Source organism: Erithacus rubecula (genome assembly GCF_903797595.1).
Source record: "Erithacus rubecula genome assembly, chromosome: 2".
In the NCBI taxonomy this organism is placed as follows: domain Eukaryota; kingdom Metazoa; phylum Chordata; class Aves; order Passeriformes; family Muscicapidae; genus Erithacus; species Erithacus rubecula.
Window position 1 is genome coordinate 100,666,022 of NC_136685.1, and position 22,462 is coordinate 100,688,483.

General features: G+C 37.3%; 1 protein-coding gene across 6 annotated transcripts in view; it reads left to right on the forward strand.

The window, feature by feature from the left end:
- The window catches only part of GPCPD1 (glycerophosphocholine phosphodiesterase 1), a 40,464-nt gene that overhangs the window by 10,903 nt on the left and 7,099 nt on the right, over nucleotides 1-22,462 (forward strand). For 5 of the 6 annotated variants that reach the window (XM_079324287.1, XM_079324289.1, XM_079324284.1 and 2 more), the window contains exons 3-17: nucleotides 759-843; nucleotides 1,751-1,844; nucleotides 8,113-8,188; nucleotides 9,985-10,026; nucleotides 11,168-11,291; nucleotides 13,715-13,958; nucleotides 14,935-15,097; nucleotides 15,192-15,324; nucleotides 15,541-15,595; nucleotides 17,034-17,126; nucleotides 18,179-18,256; nucleotides 19,104-19,143; nucleotides 19,881-19,942; nucleotides 20,806-20,871; nucleotides 21,596-21,732. In XM_079324287.1, the coding sequence (XP_079180413.1) occupies nucleotides 759-843; nucleotides 1,751-1,844; nucleotides 8,113-8,188; nucleotides 9,985-10,026; nucleotides 11,168-11,291; nucleotides 13,715-13,958; nucleotides 14,935-15,097; nucleotides 15,192-15,324; nucleotides 15,541-15,595; nucleotides 17,034-17,126; nucleotides 18,179-18,256; nucleotides 19,104-19,143; nucleotides 19,881-19,942; nucleotides 20,806-20,871; nucleotides 21,596-21,732 (1,492 nt within the window). The remainder of the gene's footprint in view (nucleotides 1-758; nucleotides 844-1,750; nucleotides 1,845-8,112; nucleotides 8,189-9,984; nucleotides 10,027-11,167; nucleotides 11,292-13,714; nucleotides 13,959-14,934; nucleotides 15,098-15,191; nucleotides 15,325-15,540; nucleotides 15,596-17,033; nucleotides 17,127-18,178; nucleotides 18,257-19,103; nucleotides 19,144-19,880; nucleotides 19,943-20,805; nucleotides 20,872-21,595; nucleotides 21,733-22,462) is intronic. The other variant, XM_079324285.1, reaches the window with a different exon arrangement.

Consider the following 22,462-nt stretch of genomic DNA (forward strand, 5'->3'; position numbering starts at 1 on the left):
ATCTTGTTGAAACCCTGCAAGAGCAAAATACTGATTTGTTCTTTCTAATAATTATCATTGTTGTTCTTACAGTCAGATACATATAGGTTTTATATTAAAAACAAGGGTACATTGCAATGGTCACTTTGGGGTATCCCAGAATTAAATATACTTTTGTGACCTTTTGAGTTCTGTATGTGTGTATGCATTAAGGTAAGTGTGACAATTTCACATGTGTTTCTTGTGTAGCAATGTTATGTTTTGATGTCCAGTAGAAACTGAAAGCATAGCAGCAAAATTAACTTTCTCTTGGGAATCAAATTAACTGGGTATGTTGCCTTGGGAATAATGCTGGCAACTTCTGTTTGTCTTTGCTTTCTAAATTGTTGGTATGAATTTGAGGGAATATGGACATATATTAAAAAATGCAGAGTATCTAGGACAATAACTGTGTTATCTTGAAATTAAACATTTTACTGTGAAAATGTGCCTGCTACATTCCCAGAAATGTTATGAGCACCATTCCTTAAGAATGGTTTGGAAGCCAATCCTTTTAAGGGCTGGGGTTGTCACCTCTCTCAGGTGCTTGGGATGATGAAGAAAATGCTGTTGTAGTTTTGGGCAGGGTAAGATTCCTTTCTGGACAGGAGGGATTTTAGATGAGTGATTCTGGTGTATATATTTAAAATACTTAAAAATTTGACTGTGGCTGTACTTCTAAATGCCATCTAGCCTGGAGTAATGTTGATTGTGGGTTTTTTTCTGTTTGGATTTTTTAGGAGAGGTTTTTGCAATATGCGGGAGCTGCAGTGCTTTGGGAAATTGGAATCCCCAAGCTGCAGTGGTCCTCCAGCCTCAAGATATGTAAGTTGGTTGTGATTTTTGGTTTTCTTTGAGGGATTTTTTTCTTCTTTTTTGAATTTGTCTTCTCCATTTGAAGTAGCTGGAGTTCTGGAGCAACAAATTTATTTGAACTTTGAGTTTATAAACTCTTGAGCTGTATGTACTGTTAGTAGAACTCCGGAACTCCAATTGCCCTTGAGCACTTTGAAAGCTTAGGAATATGTTTAAGAAAATAAGCAACTTGGGTGTGCTTTTCTAGTTACAGATGATGCTCCTGCTGTTGTGGCTGGTGTCTCAGTAGTTTAGCTTGTAGGTACTTGGAGTAAGAAACTGCTTTGGGGCAATTCTCAGTCCCATGGCTATGCCGCAGGTTTTAGTAGATGTAAAGGATAAAAAGAAAGTAAAGATTACAAACAAGTTGTTATTGTGCTGGAAAGTGATGGGGAGGAGATTATTTAAACTAAAAGTTTCATGACAATTCTTAAGGAGAGGGGATGTGTATATAAGCAAGAGTGTATGTAAAGAAGTTTAAATGCAATGGAAGAATTCAGTATTATCTTAAAATGGTGCCAGCCATTACATGATGCAGGAAAATAGGGCTTGCAAGCTGCGTTTGTAATTCTGTCAGTGACTTGCTGTGTGATCTTGGATGAGTCTCTGAATCACTTCACCATGTTTTCCTCATCTGCTCAAAATGGATGAGAATTCTTATTCTCTTAGAACATTTCAGATCTGTCGATCAAAAAGTTGTTTCAATTCTAAGTACATCTCCTGTTCTGTGCAGATTTGGCTAAGGTGCTTTGTAATAACTTTCCTTACAACAATACACTAGACTTTATTTTAGAGCATTACTTAGACAAGTGTCTGAGGTGGCTGTTAGGCTGTATTTTCAAACTTTTGCTTTGGTTGTTTTATTTTTTCTCCACAGTGCACCTGGGAGAAGCTGGAAAGCTGCTGTAGAGCTTCCTAGAGGAGTTCCTATTCAGTATCGGTATTTTAAAGGATACTTTCTAGAACCTAAGGTATGTACCATCTTTTCTACTCAAAGCTGGCTCGTCCCCAGTAAAAAGTCCCATACTTGAAATAAAAAAAGGGTTTCCTAAGTTAAACATGAGGGTTTTTTAAAATAGGTCTTTAATTGCAGTATGTGAAACATTAAAACGCTTGTGGAAATACTCACAGTTCACTTCTGAAAATACATGACCATATACTGTAAACTTTAATTATATTCTCTTCTTTCTTTTGCCAGTGGTAGTGTTCTAAGAATTTCAGTGGTAAATAAATCCCTGACATTTTTATAAAGCTTAAATTATATGGTGAAGTTCTCGTAGTTTAAATTGAATATGGATTTCAGCAGAGCATGGTTCTCAAGTGATCCATGGAAGGAATGTGATAGTATGTGATAACTAAATGATAGTAGGGGAAAAATGGTTGGTGTAGGAGGTGCATTAAAATTTTAAGTTTTGAAAATCAATGCAGATTTGTTTTTGTGAAGCATGAGAAGTATGAACCAGATTTTGTGCTGCATAATTAATGTAAGCTAGTCTCTTGAAGTGAAAAGGTGAAGCAAGGGATGAGGCATCCCGTTGTTTTCCGTATGTTTGTATAGAGGTATTTGCATGACTTGGAAAATAAACACTCAAGAGACAGTGTTTTTACAATTATTGTCAAAGTTGCATATGACTTGAAGTTACATAAGTTAGAGTTTAATGTAGGTGGCAGTGTATTGGTTTGTAAACATTACACTAGAGCAGGGGAAAGTTCTTCACATGGGATGAGGCTGCATCCAGGAAAAAGCTGGGATAAGTTGGAAAAATAAGCAGCTACTCTTGAACTGTTTTTAATAATAACAAGTAATAACCTTAAGAAATTTAATCCTGCCTTTGCTGTTTCTTATTCTATTAATGTCCTGTAGCTGTTCACCTTGGGCTTTAGTTCCTCATTGAAACTGGGATTATGAAGGCTGTAGCTAAATGTGCAAAGGAGTTGCAGAATCACCTCATCAATGTCTTTTAAAAGTTTCAAATGCTGTCAAGAGCATGTAAGTTTTTGTCAGCCTTTTTTCACAAAGAAAATAAAAATTAACAGAGGTATCATTTCAGTATAATACTGATTTCAGATGAACTGCAGTTCTGGTTTTTCATCATTACAGCATATAAAATAGTACAGTCAGAAACTGGTATTTAAATTGGTACTTTGAGGCAAAAGAAGGGAAGGTCAGTAATAGATTTCTTCTGCTGAGGTCATACTGAGGCCAAAAGTAGATTAATTCTTACAGCTCAGCAGCTCTGATGGGACTCTTACGTTTTGGTGGGGTTTTTTTGGTTTTTTTTGGTTTTTTTTTTTTTGCAAGTGCCCCTAAGTTTAAATGTAAGTAACAGCACACATGCAAAAGCAGTTAGTGAGCAGAGGCTGAGCCATAGACAGTACAACTTCTGTTTTACCATTTGCACAAGTTTACCCTCTGTATTGGCGAGTGTGTTTCTTTGAGTAGGTGTTCTGTATCGTGCACGCTTTATGCACCGTGTGATGCAGAGTCTGCCAAGGTAAGTATGAATTTTATGAAATACCAGCATAAAGAGCTCCTAAATGTAAAGAGCAGGAAAAAGGGAAATCACCGTACCAAGCAAAGTATGTGAGTTCCTGGGGTACAGGGTTATCAGCTTAGTGGTGTCTGGCTTGTACCTGTTAATGCACAGGACTTTATTTCTTATGAAATTAAGTCTTTTGGAGAAAAGAAGTCCAGGTACAGTGTTTTCTTCCTCTTTTCATAAAGCTCTTGAAGAGCGAGGAACAAGTAGCAGGAATATATAATGTACAATATAGTGCAAGTGAGACAGTACATGGAGAACTTTAGCATTAAGGAAATGCTGATAAGGAAAAGATCCTTTCGAGTTAATTTTTTTCTGCATATTTTTATTTTCAATTTTTTTTTCATTAGACAATGCATGTGAATAATCTCCTAAATTTGACAAGCTGGCAATAGATGATCTCTGACACTTAATTTTTTGTATCAGTTCTATGTGTAGTAAAATAACAGTGTAATCTTAACTATATGTACGAGTCTGAGTGTATGAATTTGACATCACATAATTATAAATCATGCTGAAGACAGACCCACCTGAAGTTAGTGTTCCTTTCTACAGCAACTGCATCTGTGAAGATTTTTGAGTTGGACAAAGTGATGGCAAAGATGGGGGTGATGCTTATTTACAGAGAGAGATGGTAATTCCTAGATTACCCATAGTAGTGCTATAGGCTAGATGAGGAAGTAGAATAATGGATTAAAAAAGAAAAAATGAAGTCTTTCTCCCCTCTGTTTAAGAAGATCATAATTTGGTCTTAATTTTTTTTTTACTTCAAGGAAAGTATAATGTAATGGAAAGTCTTGTTTGTGGTGAAGCATACTAGTATTAACATGATTGTGGTTATGTAAATAGAGCAGGATTTTTTTTTAAATACTCAATATATTGAAATGCATAGAATTTTTGCATGAATACGAATATATATACAAAGAACATTTTACTATAAAATTGGTGTCAGGTCTTGGCTATTGCATATCAAGAGATTTTGCTGTGTTGCAAACATTTTGATCTTAAACATTTTAAAAGAAAAATAAATACACATGCTTTGATGAAATAATATAGTAACTTAAACTATTTTTCTTGAAGTTGTTCTTTCCTTGAACATATTCTGGTACCAGTGAGATCCCTGTGAGGATCTTCCTGGGTTTTATTCTGCACTCACTTTCTCTTTGTGGCAGAGACAGAGGTGGTGGGTTATGAGGGGGTTTGTGCGAGACACACCAAAACTCCCTTGGCTGGAATTTGCGTTCTGTGTATCTTACATTTTAGAAGAATAATTTTACATACATTGTTTGCATGATGCATATTAAAAACCTTAATAAGAAACACCTTTTTCTGTTCAGCTCTGTTCTGTATTTTCTTTTAAAACTGTAAATAAACATGCAAGTTCAGGGTTACTTCTTTCAAAGCAAGTGTGAAGTAAGCTATCTGTTCATGTAGCGGGATTTCAAAAACTGGATTGGAGGACATTTTTCACACTTAATTTCTTAGTTCTTTCACTGCTTAATTACAGAGATTTCAAATGAGAATTAAAGTGCCAGTAAATAAATCCATTTAGTGCCTGGATTATAGTAATAAAGGTGAAACTTAGACCTAAACTCCTTAATTAATGCCTTAGAAAAGCTTTTTGTAGGTTGAGAACCCATGGTTGTTGTGATAGTAGCAAAGGAATTATCATCTGCTGAGATAGCAGATTGTGTGTGAAACTGTAAATACTAGAGCTATAAAATCTCTACTGAGCTCAGCATTTCCTGCCAGGTAACTTTTATGTGCTGCTGCCTTGCAAGTTAGATATGATGGCTGAATGGCTTTAGTTATTCAGTTTAGTGCTTAATTATTGTCTTCTGCATGGTACAGAAATCCAGAGAGATTTTTGTAAGAAATGTAGCTTTAGCAATTAAATCTAATTTAGCAGTTTCATATTATTGAAGTAGATTATTATACTTGAAACATAGTTGTAATTAGTGAAGTGCACTTGGATAAATGTGTTTGTGTGGTGTTTCTAAGATTTGGTTTGGGTTCCTCCCCCCCCTCCATGCCTACTCTATTGTGTTGCCTTAAAGCAGGAGCCTTAGAACTGATCTCCTAAATTACCATTGAAACATCCACAGAAGTGTTTTCATTATTTAATTGTACTGAGTACCAGGCACTTCATGCAGATGGTGCATCTGCTTTGCACCTCTGACCCATTATGCTAGATAGGCATTTTACCCTTCATTTCAAAAGTGTCTAATGATTGCTGAGGAGGGAGGCCCCAGCTTCTCATAATGGAAGAGGACTTGATTTTTAAAGAAATTTCTTGAATATCCTTTAAAAGCTTTAAAATTGCATCAGATACTCATCTAATAGAGATCAAACAACATAATGTTTGTGTTGGCTATTAAAAAATCTGTCTGTACTAGTAGAAAAGGATCCACAGTGCCCCTTAGCTCAGTATGTGTACTGCCTCTGAGATGCTGGATGTGACATTTGATTAGATGCCCTTTTAAGGCTGTCCTCTAGAATCTCTTTTAGGCAACATTACCATACTATTAGTATTGATGACACATCATTTAGTTCTGCTGCTCAGCTGGGCTGCTTTTCAGATGTGGCCGGTATATACCACAGAAATGACATTACTATTTGACTTCATAGTAACAATGGCTTCTGTTACATGTAATTAAAATGTTTTTTAAATACCTGTAAACTCAGAGATGGTCCAAGCAGCGATTGAGAGAGTTCTTAGTGTTACCTATGCCTGTTCTCTAATCAATCGCCCTTTCTTTCCAGGTAGCTTTGCTTGGCTCTTCTTAGTATGGAAAATGTTGAGGGTTCCTGGGATTAAATGCACAATCAGTCCATTATATTCCTTTCAGGAGAGGAAATTGTGCTGAATGTATCTGGCATGGTGTCCTTGTTGTATTATTTTAACACCTAAATTTAGAATGGACAGTTACAGTAGTGTAAGCAATAAATTTATATTTTCATACAATACACTGGGGGATTTTACAAGGAAAAGCCTTTGCTTGCCTTCTGTAGAAAACAGCTTAATTTGTGTTAGGAAGATTTGCATTGCCCAGGTTCACAGACTGAAGTTGTGCATGTGTTAGTGGGAGCTGCTGTCAGGGATCTTGCATGCCTGCATGGTGGGAGTAAATGACAGCCTCCCTGCTGACAAACATGGTTTGCAGTTTTAGAAACTGTCATTGTGACAGGCTAATGTCACTGTGCTGTGAAAGAAGGAGAAAGTTAATATTTACTTTTCTAGAAATCCTAAGTGTGGTCATTGTGGCAGCAGTGAGAAGTTGAGAACTAAAACTGCCCCCTAACAGGAATAAACTGGAAGCAGTAATACAATTTTATTTATATTTTACATGTATTCTGTCTTTAAAACATAACGAAGCCTATGTGTTTTATTCTGACGTGATCTTTAAGTGTGATGCCTCTGAACTCATTATAAGCATTGTTTTAGCTGAGACTTACAGAGCAGTCCTGTCCTACTGAGCACTTGTTAAATGTTTGGTATTTTCTGTTAACCCTCCCAAAGGCATGGGAGATTAAATGTGGTTAGTGTATGTCAAGAAATCCCATCTGCCTGTAAAGAATTTATTGGGTGAGCTATAATGGGACAAAGCATAATGGTCCTGTGTAATTTTACTGCTGTGTTTGAAGCTTGTCTGGATGTCCCTGTGGGTCTGAAATCTGTTTAAACAAGAACCTAAAGTACTGGGACAAGCTGGTACTAAAGTTATCGTGTCTGGCAATAGTAGCATTTTTTTTTTTAAGTCGAGGGTTATTTAGGCCCCAAACCATCAAAATGACAGATTGCATCTGTTTGACAGTAGTTTTTGCATCTGGTAGTAACAACTATGCCATGCTAGGAGAAACTTGTCAGGATGACTAAACTGGGAATCAGGCATGTTCTCTCTGTTGTTGTGGTTACCTAAAAGCTTTTACCTAGAAAGCTATTTCAAAGTTAAATTGTTCTGAAAGAAGAGGTTGTGTTACTGTTCTGATTATCTGAGTCTTGGTTATGTTTGTCAACAAATGTACTCTTTTGGTGGACAGTATTTCTTTTTAATGAAAGAAACTAATTTATCCTGCACTAGCTGAAATAGACTTCAGGGTCTTCATTGCTGGCTGATTGGATCAATTATTTACGTTTTAATTAAGCAACTTAATTAAATAACTTGCTTTCCAGTACCACAACTAAAATAACTGTTTTATAGTCCTTGAATTTGGTAAGGCAGATTTTGAAGGAGAACCCACCCCTGCAACTGGTATATATGCATGAGTAAATGCTGAGTGCTGTTTGGAATTAGAGATGTGGGGTGTTTTTCATAAACTGTTGCTGTAGTTTGAGAACAAAGTGAGCACTCTTAATGAGTTAATTTTTTTTTGTACCAGAAGGAAACTAAAGTAGTCCAGCAAGAGTATCTGTTAGCAGTAAAGGTTTAATGATTCCATGTAACTTCTCTGTCACAAGTTTTGTCATATGTATTCACAACACAGTCATCAGCAGTTGCAAGGGTAAGAAGCCTCATCTGTTTTCTTTCTTTCCCCTTCAGTTTCTCTCTGTTCTCCTCTCTTCTTCTCCTTCTTCTCCTTCTTCTGTTACTTCCTTGAATCTCTAAGTTTAGTTCACAGCCATCCCGAACAGCTTCATGGGTACAAAGTCAGATGTAACAAAAGAAATTATTGCAGACATTTAACTTTTAAATTACAGACTATCGATGGTCCCTGTGAAGTCATAGTTCACACGTGGGAGACTCATCTACAACCACGATCAATTACCCCTTTAGGTATGGGCATCAACTGCATCTGTTTGAGGCATATGCATAAGATTGCTGATATGCTGCACACTGGTTTAGAGGGATTGATAGCTATAGCTTTAAAATAATTAAATTTATTAATGTGTGGGAGGTATAGACTTTTTCTTTGCACAACATGGGCCTTACTCTCAAAATATATATGTATATATACACTAGTGGCTTCAAAATTGAGTGGATGTGAAATTCTTTGCTGTCATCCTTAAGATTGTGGGTTGGTTTTTTTATTAATTTGAAATTGTAATAATTTTCTGTAAGCTTAATTCTTTGAGACTAAGGATCCATATTATCTTTTTTTAAGAAAATGAGGGGGAGGGTGTGAAGTCACTGCTGTTTTTATTTAAGTACTATTTAATTAGTACAATTTTAAACCAAAAATGTTTCATTAGGGTAATTTTAGTAAAGGGATTCATGGCAATAGAAACATGAATGGACTTATTTACCTGGCAATTTAGCAGAAATGTATTTTGCTGAAGGAGAGGGTGGCACGCAGTCTTGCATATAAGGTACTAATGCTTTTCTGAACAGGGAAAAAGTTTGAGGGTTAAGAGTGAAATAACCTTTGAACGTAGCTTGTAGTTTAGATCTCTTACGCTGCTATGGCATGTTTTATGCACTGTCTTTTCTAGCACATGAAAAATGTTATTTTCCCCACACTCAGAAGTTCACATTTGTCAGGAAGCTTTCTAATTATTTAAAACAATGTCTTTTAGAAAGAAGGTGATATCAAAGAAACTGTTACTCATTAATAGTACCATGGTCACGTTCTGTTCTCTTTTTTTTTTTTTTTTTTTTTTTTTTTTTATTTCAGTTGAATTAATAGGATTTCTATTCCTGTAAGGTTATTTCTGTATTTGTCAGTAACTGGTAAGAGAAAGCAGCCTATCATCTGTTAGGGCCTAGACTTTAAATTTAGATTACCTCATTCTGAACAGTTGGGATTTTTTTTCCCCCAAGTGATACTTGATTCTTCATAGGCAGTTTTTAAGAAAATGCAGCTAACATAGTATGTTAGCACTGGGTCATTTTGATCCTGAATTGTTGCCTGTGATAATTGAGAAATTAGGTGCCAAATTATTCTCAAGGAAAAAAAGGATTAACTACTCTAGAGGCAAAATTGTGAAATTTTATGTTTTGAGAAATGCATGGGTTTTTTTAGACTATAGCAGTTCTGTTAATGCTGGTGAATTTACTTAGTGCCTTAAGATTTCAGTTCTTAAAGCTTTGGAAAGAGTAAGGATAAAAGTAAGTGTGAACTGAGTGTTTTCAACATTTCATGCTAGGTTGGTTTCTGTCATGTGGGCAGAATAAACATTTTAATTGTGACTAACTCAATTTAAAAGCTTTTAATGTGCAGCAGGACAACTTTCATATATGTTTGTAAAAAAATTTAATGTGTTTGGCATTACTTTGATAAGTAAAGCATCTTAGATACTAGTGGGATATAGTTAAGAGCAAAATACTGCAGCAAGCTAGAAAATTGTGCAACCATTTTACTCTCAGTTCAGATTACTTGAAGTGAAATGTGGTATTTTGTGTGTTGGTTGTTTTTTCATACAGAAACTGAGAAAAAGGATGTATTGAGATCAGTCTTTATATAGAAGGTTGCAAAAAACATGCTGCTTTTGTCTGTTTCAGTTTTCCTACCTTTTTTAGATAACACTTTTTAGAAGTGAAGTGGAAAAGTAGAATTAATTTAACTTGGCAATGATTTTTAAATGTGAATACTAATTACTTTTTCCATTCTTTACCATTCCTTTTAATTTTAGAAAATGAAATTACTGTCGACGATGGAGAGTTTGGAATCTGTAGTAAGTGAGATATATTAACCTTTATTCTTTACCATGAATTTAAGAGTTGCCTATGATAGTTTTCTGTGCTTTTCCAGTTATTTTTGTATCCAGCATTTGTGAGTTCACACTCAGGCTGTTATCCCTTCTAATGTTATAAGAGACTGCTAGGAAGACTTGAAGTGTTGTCACTGATGGTGTAAAAGGCTGAAATTTGGGAACTTTATTCTGTATTTTCAAAAAGTGCATGCTCATGATTTAGTCTTAGCTTTCCCTTAATACCAAACCTTTGAAAATACAGAATAGTCTTAGCTTTCTCTTAAGAAGCCTTAGAGAAACTCCTTGTGCCTGGTAAAACATAACCACTCACACTGAATGTACCCCTCTGCCTCTTCAGTTGGAGGTGCAGCAGCCTAAAGGTTCTGCTAAGCCCTCATCTCATGTTCTTGTGTGTGCACAAATGTCTCGCTTCTGGCAGTTCTCACCCACCTCTCACTTAATGCTCAATCCTCTGAGACTGGAAGTAACCCTTTATTATACCTCATAAATCTTGTCTTCAGGCTTTTCCATTTTCCCCTCATATCCTCATCAAATGACAGGTTTGGCTCTTTAGGAGCTCTTCAAAACTGTGGGGTTTGCTTCAGCACCTGGCTTTCAGCTTGTATTTCTGGTCCTCCTGCTTGTAGGCTTTCCTTGTTTTAGTGTTCAGGATGAGGATTCTCCATGCTTTTTATCAGAACTGCTGCTGTACCCTGTCCTGCAGATTTGCACTGATTATGATGAGCTGTTGGACATATCTGTATCTCATCAGGAGCAGGGAGCCCCTAATTGCTTATGAACCTTCAGAGTTCCTGTCAGCATTACTCCATGTGTTGAGGGATCCCAGGACAAGGGAATTTACTCAGTGCTATCCTGCAGATAGTTTACACATGATCACTGTTCCTGTCCAATCCCCTTAAAAGTCAGCAGACAACTGCAGTATCTGTTAGCTGTTCTGGGTAGTTCAGGAAGACTGGGGAAAGGCTGCACCCAACTTCTTGCATTGTTATAGATCAAGGCTGGTGTTAAGGAGGATTATCTGGAAGATGATGGTGAGAGGAACTGCCTAGATCTCATGAAAATAAGTTACTAAAATGTCTTCTTTCTGTTTGGCTTTTGATAGATGGTATTAAAACTGTGGATTCTGGGTGGCTGACATGTCAGACAGAAATAAGGCTACGTCTGCATTATTCTGAGAAACCCCCTGTACTGATATCTAAGAAGAAATTTAAAACATCAAGGTTTAGGTAAGAGCCTGCTCATCTCAGTATGCAAATTACCTCATGTTAATTGTCAATATTGGTGATATCTTTTTGTACTCAATGTAGCCTTCAAATTAATTTTGGATTGCTAATAGCCCAATTTCCAGGTGTTAAAGCACAAATACTTACTCCAAATTTTTCTTGGCGTTTCTTGCTTTTTGGCTGAAATGGTACTGTTCTTAGGTTCTCACTTGAATCAGTTTGGTGCTTTTCTCTGGAGAGGTGACTCAAAAAGGAGGCATTATTGCAACTCCACAGTTAATTGTCAGAAATGGATATCTTAGCCCTGGTGTTTTGAGGACTGCCCTGTTGCATGCCGTGGATAAGGATTTGTCTGGGTGGTTGCTCTGGGTGTTGTGGTCAGCAGCTTGATATCCAAGTGAAAACCGGGGATGAGGGGTGCCCCTCAGTGGTAGGTGGTGTTGGTGGCATGGAAGATAGGATGGAGTGTCCCTTCAGTAGTTTGCTGATGACACTAGCCTGAGGGGTACAGTCACATGGAGGGGAGGGATGCCATCCAGAGCGAGTTTCGCAGGCTTAGGTGGTTCAAATCTCACCAAGTTCAGCAAGGCCAAGTGCAAGGTGCTGCACTTGTGTTGGAGCAATCCCAAGTACAGGCTGGGTGGAGAATGGATGGAGGGCAGCCCTGAGGAGAAGGGCTTGGGAGTGCTGCTGATGAGAAGCTCCATGTGACCTAGCATTGCTCACTTGCAGCTCAGAAGGCCAAGTGCATCCTGAGCTGCAGCAGTGTGGCCAGCAGGGAGTGGGAGGGAATTCTGGCCCCCTGCTCTGCATTGGTGAGACTCCATCTGGAGAACTGCATCCAACTCTGGGTTCCCAGGATAAGAAATGCATGGAGCTGTTAAAGTGAGTCCAGAGGAGACCACGAAGGTGCTCAGAGGTCTGGAACTCTTCTGTAACACAGGATGAGAAAGTCTGTGTTCTTCAGCCTAGAGAAAAGCAGACTCTGGAGAGACCTCTCCTTAAGGAGAGCTGAGAGGGACTTTGTACAAGGGCCTGGAGTGACAGGACAAGGGAGAATTGCTTTAACCTGAAAGAGGACAGGGTTAGATTAGATATGAGGATGGCATTCTTAAGTGTATGGGTGGTAAGGTACAGGCACAGGCTGTCCGGAGTTGTAGGTGCTGCATGCTGGGAAGTGTTCAAGGCAAAGTTGAATGGGGCTTGGAGGAACCCACCTGGAGTGAGTGTCCCTGCCTGTAGTAGGGGGGTTAGGACTAGATAGTCTTTAAGATCTCTTCCCGACCAAACCATTCCGTGGATCTGTTATACTTGATTTATTTATTTTTTTCCAGTTTTGATTTCCCCTCCCACCAATTTCAGATTTGCTGATAAGGGGAAGGTTTATTTAATGTGATGCTCTTCTGTGATATTTAATGCTTATATTGTGTTCTCTACAGATTTGCCATTTTTCCTTGAATGGTATAGCAGGTAGAGAGAGCAATTTTTGAAGCCAGCTTCTTGTCTAAATTAAATGGTTGAAATAAAACTTGATAAACTAGATGCATTCACTAAATCCTCTGTCCTAAAATGTCGTATCTGTCCGGTAGTTTCTGTCACTGTTACTCTCAATGGCAATGTAATTTTTCAAGTTTCTGGAGTACCTGTGTTGTGACTTTTTTTTATGAGGATATATTTCAGTGTAGACTTGGTGTAATAGGTTTCTATGATTGTAGTTATTTCTTTGAGATATGACTTCAGTTTTACTGGTGACTGTGAATGATAATCCTGTATCTCATCTGCTGTGCCTATGATGCAGGAAGGGATTTGGTTTACTCATGTATACTTATATCACTGACATAACTCATTTTGTCTGGGAGGTTTGCTCTGTATGATAAAGGACTCTGAGTCTTATAGAGAGGCTTATGTTTCTCAGTTCAGGGTTTTTCAGAAATCCATTCAGTTTAAATGCTTGTTTAGGATTTTTCAAGGTACTAATTACTTCAAACTATATTATTAATGTCTGTTAGAGTATACTTACCTGTCTTATCAAAGAGAATCAGCAATCACCAATGTTCAAGTCTTGATCTTGATGATGACTGCTGTTTTCAGTGCTTTTCTTTAGCCTGTAGGCATTATGGGGGTCAGTCTCACAGGAAGGCTGTCTGTTTGGCAGCCCAAATAGTCTGGTGGAGTGCTGCTTCTCAGACCACTAGTAGAGTTTTCATATTTACCCAGGTTCATCTTTTAGCAGTGACTCAAGCACTGGAGTCGGACTAAAATAGGATTTAGACGACGGCTGCAAACTCTTGCTAGTGTAATGACCCACTGTATACAATGCTGTTCTGTGAGTGGTGGAGTTGAGAAGAATTCTTGTATTCCTGCTCAATCCTTCACAAAGGCACTGCAGTGACCGAACCATTTGTTTTGTGTTTCTGGTTGAGTAGAGTAAAATTGACCCTAGAAGGCCTAGAGAAGGACTTTGACGAGGAGGGCCAGGAGAAGACATCCCCTACTGTCCCTCAGAAAATGGCAAACACGGTGGAGTTCTCCTTGATCACCAATGAGGACTACAAGTGCCGGCACTCCCAGCCATACTGCGGCTATGCTCTGCAGCCAGACCGCTGGATAGAGTACACCATACAAACCATGGAGCCTGATAACTTGGAATTAATATTCGACTTTTTTGAGGTATGCCTCTTTGCCCCTAGCGACTCCAGTGAAGATTTCACTGTTGGAACAGGGCCTGATGTTCTTGATCTTTGGGATTTGTTTACACAAGTATGAGACTACTGACTCCCAGCCCATTTATTGAAAGGTTTTTGTGAGCCTTTTTTTGACACAGGAAGTATTTTAGTTCTGCTTATTTGCAAGTCAGTGCAAGTTAGACTTGAATCTATGTGTGTGCAGTATTGCATGCTGTTAGGTTGGCTTGATACTAATCCTTTTTCAGTGCTAAGTTATGCTTCTCCTGTGTCAGCCTGTACAATGTGTATATGAACTGCTTATGTCACAAATTATTGAATCTAAATTTTTATATTAGTTCAGAGAAATCTCTTTTGCTTATAACTCATGCAGATTAAAACTGGATCCTCACTACTGTGTCTTATTTTGCACTGTTTTTCCCCTGAAAGATTTTAATATTTGAATTTCTTTTTGAAAGAAACTACTTACACAGAATAAAGTTTTTTTAAAGCAATCTCTTTTTGGTCTGAAAATGCCTTCAAGATCACTTACAGTCATAATTGTGAAATGTTGACATAGTTCCTGACCTTGACACATTCTGTGTTTTAGTTCTTCCCTGCAAATGTATACCAAGTTTTTTAGCATTTTAAGCATAAATATTATTCCAGTTAATTTTTGTTCTAAACAGGACTTGGGTGTTTTAGAAGACAGACTATTCCATGCATGCTATTATTATCTGAAAAGCTTTTAAAATATAAGGGGCGTCAAAGAAAAATATGAGTTTTGTAGATTTCTGTCAGAGTTTTCATTTTCCTGTTAGTAATTTGTAACTCGCTGTTACATTAAACAATTTTAGCTGAAATGAGTATTCTGTATAACACAAGAAACTTGTGTCTTGAAGAGCAAGTCAGAAGAATTTGTGTAGACTTCTCACTCACATCTAACAGTAAGAGTTTTGGGTTTTTGTTTGTTCTGTTTTTAGGAGGATTTAGGTGAGAAGGTGGTACAAGATGATGTGCTCCCAGGTCATGTAGGCTCTGCCTGCCTCCTGTCATCCACAATTGCAGAACTTGGAAAGAGTGCTGGAATTCTTACACTTGCTATTATGAGCAGAAATCCAAGGAAGACAATTGGAAAAGTTAGAGGTACAGTTAATACCAACAACAGATGCAGATAACTTTCCTCAAAGCCATCTGCAGTTTACTGACATGTGAAGCATTGCTTCTGTTTTTCTTGCAGTGGACTACATAATTATCAAACCAATCCAGGGATATGCTTGTGATATGAAGGCTTCATATTCAAAATACTGGAAGCCAAGAACAACTCTGGATGTTGGACATAGGGGAGCAGGGAATTCTACAACAACAACTAGGTAAGTTTGTTTGCATTTTAAACTGGGGAAGTTGTTTTGTGTCACTGACATCAGCTGAGGAAGTGGACAGTTTAAAAAGCTGCAACCCATAGTCATTTACTTCCTTATCAAGTTGTGGGTATTCTCTGAAAGAGAAACTTCAAATCTGTATTTCTGTTATTTCAATTCTGTGCTATACTGCATCTAACAAACCCTTTTTCTTGGCTGTTGTTTCAGGCTCGCTAAAGTTCAAGAGAACACCATTGCATCCTTGAGGAGTGCTGCTAGTCATGTATGTACACACATTTTCACACACACTGATCCTGTCTAGTGCAAGCTAGATTGACTTGTGTGCATAATTTGCATGAATCAATATAGTGAATGGTAATTGCACTGATGTAAATGTGATAAAATCACTGTGGAAATTGCCTGAGTTATGGCAAGTTAATAGTAGATCAGACTCTCATTCTCAAGTCCCTTAAAAAAAATCAAAGCTTCTATTTAGCATATTCTGGTGGAATTCTAATGCAGGGAGAATTTTAATCTCAACCCTGTACAGACAATTTGAACAAAGGAATAAAATTTTGGCACTGCTGGAGTCTGTCAGCATCCTCTCAGATGATAAAGGTCTTGCTCAGGGACTGCTGTGTACTGAAGCTTGCTGTCTGAAAATGTGACTTGGGCGCTGAGCTGGTGGAATAAACCAGTCCTTGTTTTGGTGCTTGCTGCTGAAGACTTGAAATCCTGAGATAGAACTTCCATTTTGGGAGATAATAGCTCCATGTGCTTAAATTCTTTGATGGAAGTATCACTTTATTCCTTCCAGTAATCTTGATCACTGAATAAAACTGTAGCCACTAAATTACTGTTTTGAGCAGTAGGTCTTGTTCCCTGCATGGACACTGCAGGTTTATAGATAGCTTTTAAAATGTTCACAAGAAATATGCATTGAGGCAAAAACTTGCTGTGGAGTCATCAGCAATATCACCAGAAAAATGCAGATTGAAAAGGCTGAAAGCCACCACTCTGAAAATATTCCTGCTGAGAAAAGGGCTGAAAAATATCCTATTTTCTCTCTGTGCTGGTTGAAAAAGTGGGTGTCAGGTTGATAATTTGATAAATGGTATTCTTGGAGGCCTTCAAAGGAATGATTTGCAGATAGTCGATATAAGTAAAAAAAAAAAACAAAAAAAAAAACCAAAAAAACAACCCAAACCTGTTACTCTGTTTCTCTTTCTTTCTGGCCCTCCCTCCTTTCACAAAAACTGAGAGCTACTGCTACTGTTACTCACTAGTGGCTCCAGAAGTTTGTTCCTATATGGAGTATCTCCCTAAAGTCTTGGCAATATGGAGCCATCACTCATCTCTTGGTATGGTGGTAGGGAGGAAGGAGGAAGATGCCTCAAAGTCATCTGTGTTTTTGTATCTAAAAATCATGTTAGTCTTTGTCTGTAATCAGGCTTACAAGACTTGAATCTTACTAGAGGTTTTACAAGATTAAGCAAGTTAGATACATATATATGTATGTATTATGGTAATTAAGATAATAAATATGGTTTTCATCATTAATAATCCATTGCTAAGCATAGTTTAACTGGTAACAGCTAGTTGTATTCAACTTCTGCTTGATGTCCAGGACCTGTGAATACTTGACAGTACTTGCATGCATTTCTCTAGTCTTTTAATGGGCTTTTGTTTTGTTCTGTGTTTTTTTTTTCAATTTTCTGTAGGGAGCAGCATTTGTGGAATTTGATGTACATCTTTCTAAAGATCATGTGCCTATAGTATACCACGATCTCACATGTTGCATGGCCATGAAAAAGGTAAAGAAGATAATGTCTGTATTTCATGTATGAATATGCTTGTTCTAGAAATGTAAAATGTCAAGCTCTCAGAAATAATTCTGGGGACTCAAGGGATGGAATGGGAATAAATATGCAGTATCACTTTGTGTATAGAGCAGGGAAGTTTTTTCCTTTTGATGTCGTAGCAACAGCATTTCAGATGCTCTTCAAGCCCACGTTGTAGTTACTATTTAGCTTCTTTCTGACTCAAGATTTGGAAGAAAAAAGCAGACAGCTCTACTGTATTCAGTGGTGCTCAGGCCTGAATGTTTGCATTCTGTCCTGTTCTGGTTATCTTCCTTCCTAGTTCTGGCACTGATTGCAGAGAGAGATTGCAGGGCACACTGCCCTGTCTTCTTGGCACTGAGTCTCCTGTCTTCAAACTCCCACACCCATTGCAATATTGCAATTTATAAGAAGCTTGATTTTGAACAGTTGTGGAAATGGAACTTTGACTGAGGGGAATGAATATTCAGTGTATCTTCACTCAGTATTGTCTTGCTCAGGAAAAATTTCTTAGTGAAGAGAGAAAGTGAGAAATAGACAGATTTTTTTTTTTTTTTTTGACATCAGATCTTTATTTTGGGAGTGGTCTGTATGTGTGAGTTTTAACCCAGGATACTTACCTTTTTTTTATTAGTTTCTGAGACATTGGATAAACACCAGTAAACTGGACTGCCTTGGAATATTTTTTACTGCATTTCTTTACTTGCAAGCATCTTTCCTGAGTATATTAACCAATCAAGTTTTTACAGAATAATTATACTAACATTTTGAGAAGAAAGAACTTTAAAGCCTCTGGCTTGCATGGAAGACCAAACACCGAGTTTTTCTCAAATTGACACCTGTTTTGTATTTTTAAGTTCCTGTATTGTCTTATGAAAACTGATCATCTTAGTCATAAGATATTACTTGTGTCTTTATCAATAAAATAGGAAACATTAATTGCTTTTATTGCTACTGTATAAAAAGTGTGCAGGCTTTTTTGTTATTTTCAGTGATGCTTAATTATGTGTTGGTTCTCTTTAAAGAAACTGGATACAGAGCCTTTGGAACTATTTGAGATTGCAGTCAAAGAACTCACATTTGATCAGCTGCAGTTATTAAAGGTATTGTTACCTTGGCTAGTACAATATGCTGTATGTAGAATTTCAAATTGTGTATGAAGCTTGGAGGTTTTGGGAGCAACTAGAGATGGTTCAGGAGAGTACAGTCTTAAAAATTGTACAAGCAGAATAATTAGGCAATTCAAAGAAAAATACTTTTTTCATTTTTAAAACTTGAATAAATATCATTACTTTTATCCTCTAGAGATATGATATCTTAATTTTCAAATGTTAAAGGGGCTACATTGAACTATTCTACCTTCCAAGCAGAAGTGCCCTGTCCAGATAGAAAAAGTCAGGTGATGAGTGGGCTCCTGAAGACCCTGCTGAGATGCTTGCCTTCAGTCAAGGAAACCATCTGGCTGGTCCAAGAACCATATGATTCTTTTTACTTAATAGTACTTGGTCTGCTTCTTTTTGTGGAGAGAGAATTTGAATGGAGCAAGGGAGTTGGCTGTGTCTGGCCTGATTCTAGCTCAGTATGTGTGACTGTAATATAAAACAGGTCAGCCTTCTGCTGGATTGGAACACAGAGGAAGGATTAATGTTCAAACTTCTTCACATCTTGATGTTGAATTATAGTTTGTATGGGTTTACCCTTAACGTGATTTCTGAATTTTCAGCGAGTATGTTTTCAGTTTGGTTTTGAGCTTTTATTGAAGTCTTTAAAACAGAGTTTGAAAGAAGATTGTGATGTGTACTACATCTTTCATTGTTTCACAAATTACTGAAATTGTGTCTATTATAGACTTTTAAACTTTAAAACTGTTTATTTATTTAGCAAAATTAGTTATGTTTTACACGTAGGAACATGTGGGTGGAGTGTTAATGTTTCTCTTATGCTCCTCAGCTGGCTCACGTGACAGCCCTGAAAGTCAAAGATCACAATGGTATGTACTTGTTTGGAAGAGTGTTGGGATTGATTTATTACCATGTAGTTGTATAAATTCTTTGATTGCTTGCTGTAATCACATTTGTCCTAAACATTTCTAAATGCTTATGTAGGTAATTTTTTGCAAGCTGTAGAGTTCTTTACTGGGAAGGAAGTATCTGAAGAGAAGTTACTTCCTTGGGAAGCAGGGACAGAAGGATAGAAGGCAAATACATAGATCAATATATACTTCTGAATAATCATTGCAAAGTTGCCACTAGTGTTTCCATCTTATGCTTCTCCAACTGTATCTTCAGCTCTTCAGAACTGCTGACAAGAACTTGGGTAACTGCTATAGGATGTCTTATCAGTACTGTTAATTTTTGGCATTTATTATCCCCTTTGTGGGGACAGCAACTTCTCACACATCCTACCCGTATTAAAAAAAGAAAAAGATTTTAAAAAAACCAAATAAGCCTTGATAGCCAAGGATGTAATTGACTGAGTGAAGTGCTGTGGGATGGGAGAAGCCATTCTGATATATATTGTGGCAAGGTTTTAAATTCCAAACCAGGAACTGGAATAGACCATATTGGGAGTATGTCAGTGTCAGAGGAAAAGGTGTAGGTAATCAAAAGGGAGGCCTGATTTCATTGTTCACTCCTGAAGGCCTTATGATTTTGAGCAAGTCTTTTCTTGCTGGTATTACTGGCATTATGCTCCTGTTTTCATTCAATATTTTATATTTCTTTCCAGCCTCTTTTAAAGATGACGAGAACTCTGCTTTTGAGATGCAGCCATTTCCTTCTCTGCAAAAAGTAAGTAGTGAATATGGAGCAAGATGACTGAGGAACATGCAAACCTGTGTTTTACTTTCAGCTTTGCACACTTAGCAAGGGATATTGATTTTTTTTTTTGTTTAGGCCACTGGTATCAGTGCTGAAACTGAGAGCAGGGGTTTTATTGTTGCACACTGGAGGCTTTTCAGTGCTTACAAGTGAGTCTGTGTGTATTTCAAGGTTCTGGATTCAAAGCTGTGTAGCTCAGGGTGCACCCAGTTTTACAGCTGGTTAACATGTGGGCATTGCATGTTAATACATTAACAGTTCTTTCTAATTTTGAAAGAAACCACACCTGGCCTTTGGCAGTTCCTCACAGTGTCTTGGCTGTCTCTCAGAGCCAGACGTTGAGAAGTGTTGAGTGAATTTTCAGTGTGTTTCCATTTAGGATTGGTTTGTGTTAGCTCCACCTTTTGAAATCACCTTGCAAATACTACTTTACAAAAATTTTACATTAAAGAGCTTTTATCATTGTAATGGCAAGCTCCTGGATTTCATACTTAAGAATGCTTTTTGCATTCAAAAGTACTTTCTGGAGAAAGAAAAACCATTTTTTGTTTAGGAGTACAAATGGCTCATTTCTCTCATGTCTTAAGGTGACTTGACTCACAATTGTATCTTGTCAAAATCTTGTCCTTAAGATTTTATCCACTTCTATGTATTCATTAAGTTTGAGTAGAAATGGGTGTATATGTGTGTTGTATAAAATGTTAAAAACCTAGGGCTTTTAATTTTTCTGTTAGACACCATTAAATTCCAATGTATTCTCCCAACAATTGCATTCATAGTGCTTTGTTGTCCTCCTTTGCTGTGGGGTCTCTTCATAGTAAAATTTTTTTCAGGTCCTGGAGTCTGTTTCTGATAATGTTGGATTCAACATAGAAATAAAATGGATCTCCCAGCAAAGGGTAAGTACGCCTGATTTACTTTGATTCTTTGGCATTCTCATGGCCAAAGCTTGTAATTTGATGTGATAATTTATGATCTGCAAAGGCATAATTTTTGTGGGGTTTTGTGCCTTTTTTTAAATTTTTTTTTTTATAATGCATTGATTTTAAACTGGGGATATAGTAGCACCACTCCAAAAAATGAACAGACTTATTCTTAAAATGATAAAAAGTACTTATAGGATTGGGTTCATAGTGCAGCTCAGACTGCTTTTGGTAGCAGATTCTTTTTAAAGTCAACAGGTCACAACAGTGCAGGCAGGAAAGTCCTGAGAAATTCAACCTCTCCTGGCCCAGTGCAGGAGCAGCTACAGCATGGTGCAATAATGCAGGCAGCTGCTTCCTTCTAGTCAGCAGAGTTGCAGACTCAGCTGGATTGTGCAGCCCTCAATCCAGAGAGAAATGGTTGTTTTGAAGCTATAATAGACTTCCTAGGAATGCATTTCTTGGATGGGGAGACAGAATTTTTTCAGTGAATTTTACTGCTGTGAGAATTCAGCTGCACCTCTCAGGCTGCCAGTCCTGGAGAGCTGTAACCAGCACTTAAACTGAAGGATTGAGTCTGTGTTCAGACTGGCCAGCTGAATTCTCACTTTGTTCAGGTTGACTGAGAGACCGTTGCTGGTTAAAATCATTTTAGTAACCGTTAATTTAAGTGACTCAAACTTGTGCTTTCTTTTTCTAGGATGGACAATGGGATGGCAACTTATCAACTTATTTTGATATGAACGTTTTTCTAGATATTATTCTGAAAACTGTTCTGATGAATGCTGGAAAAAGAAGAATTGTGTTTTCTTCTTTTCATGCAGATATTTGTACAATGTAAGTTAAGAAGACAGAAATAATGTACTTTGGTTTTGAAATTTATTTTTATTTGGTAAAATCTACTTCATGTTTAAAAATACACACAAAGAAGTAAGTAACAGGTGTTTTGCTTAGGCATAAAATTTGGGTGCGAAAATAGTTGAGAACTAGAATGAGACCACTTTGCCAGCTGAAATGAGTCAAAAATAAAATAGGATAACAAAGTCATAGTGGATATTTTTGTTAAGTGCCTTTCTGGATGTTTCACTCTTTGTTAGCACAACAAAAAATGTCAGGGTTTCTTCTGGTATCCCAAAGTCTTTTTCAGTCATACCTGGAGAGTGTGCAAGCCTAGCTTAGGAACAATTCATCTTATTTCAGTATCCAGTTTGAAAAATGCATTAGTAAGGTTAGGGGCTGTGTATTAAGCATGTTTAGAAATTCCTGTTGTGTATCTTCATGACCATCATGAATCTGTGCATTTAAGAAGAAAATTACAGAGTTAAATGGCCTTTGGGGATTATATATAAACATTTTGAATATGTGGGGCTGAGTTCAACATCAAGTCTAACTTCCCTTAACCTGTGTGGTAAGTGCATTTGAGCAGTTTGTCACACAGATTGATGCTAAACTGTGGGACCATCTGCTTGCACCAGCTAGGAACTAGAAGAACATGCAGGAAAGAATTCCCCTCGAAACAGTGAGATAAAATTTTTATTTTTTCAGGGTTTTTTTTCATTTGCTATTT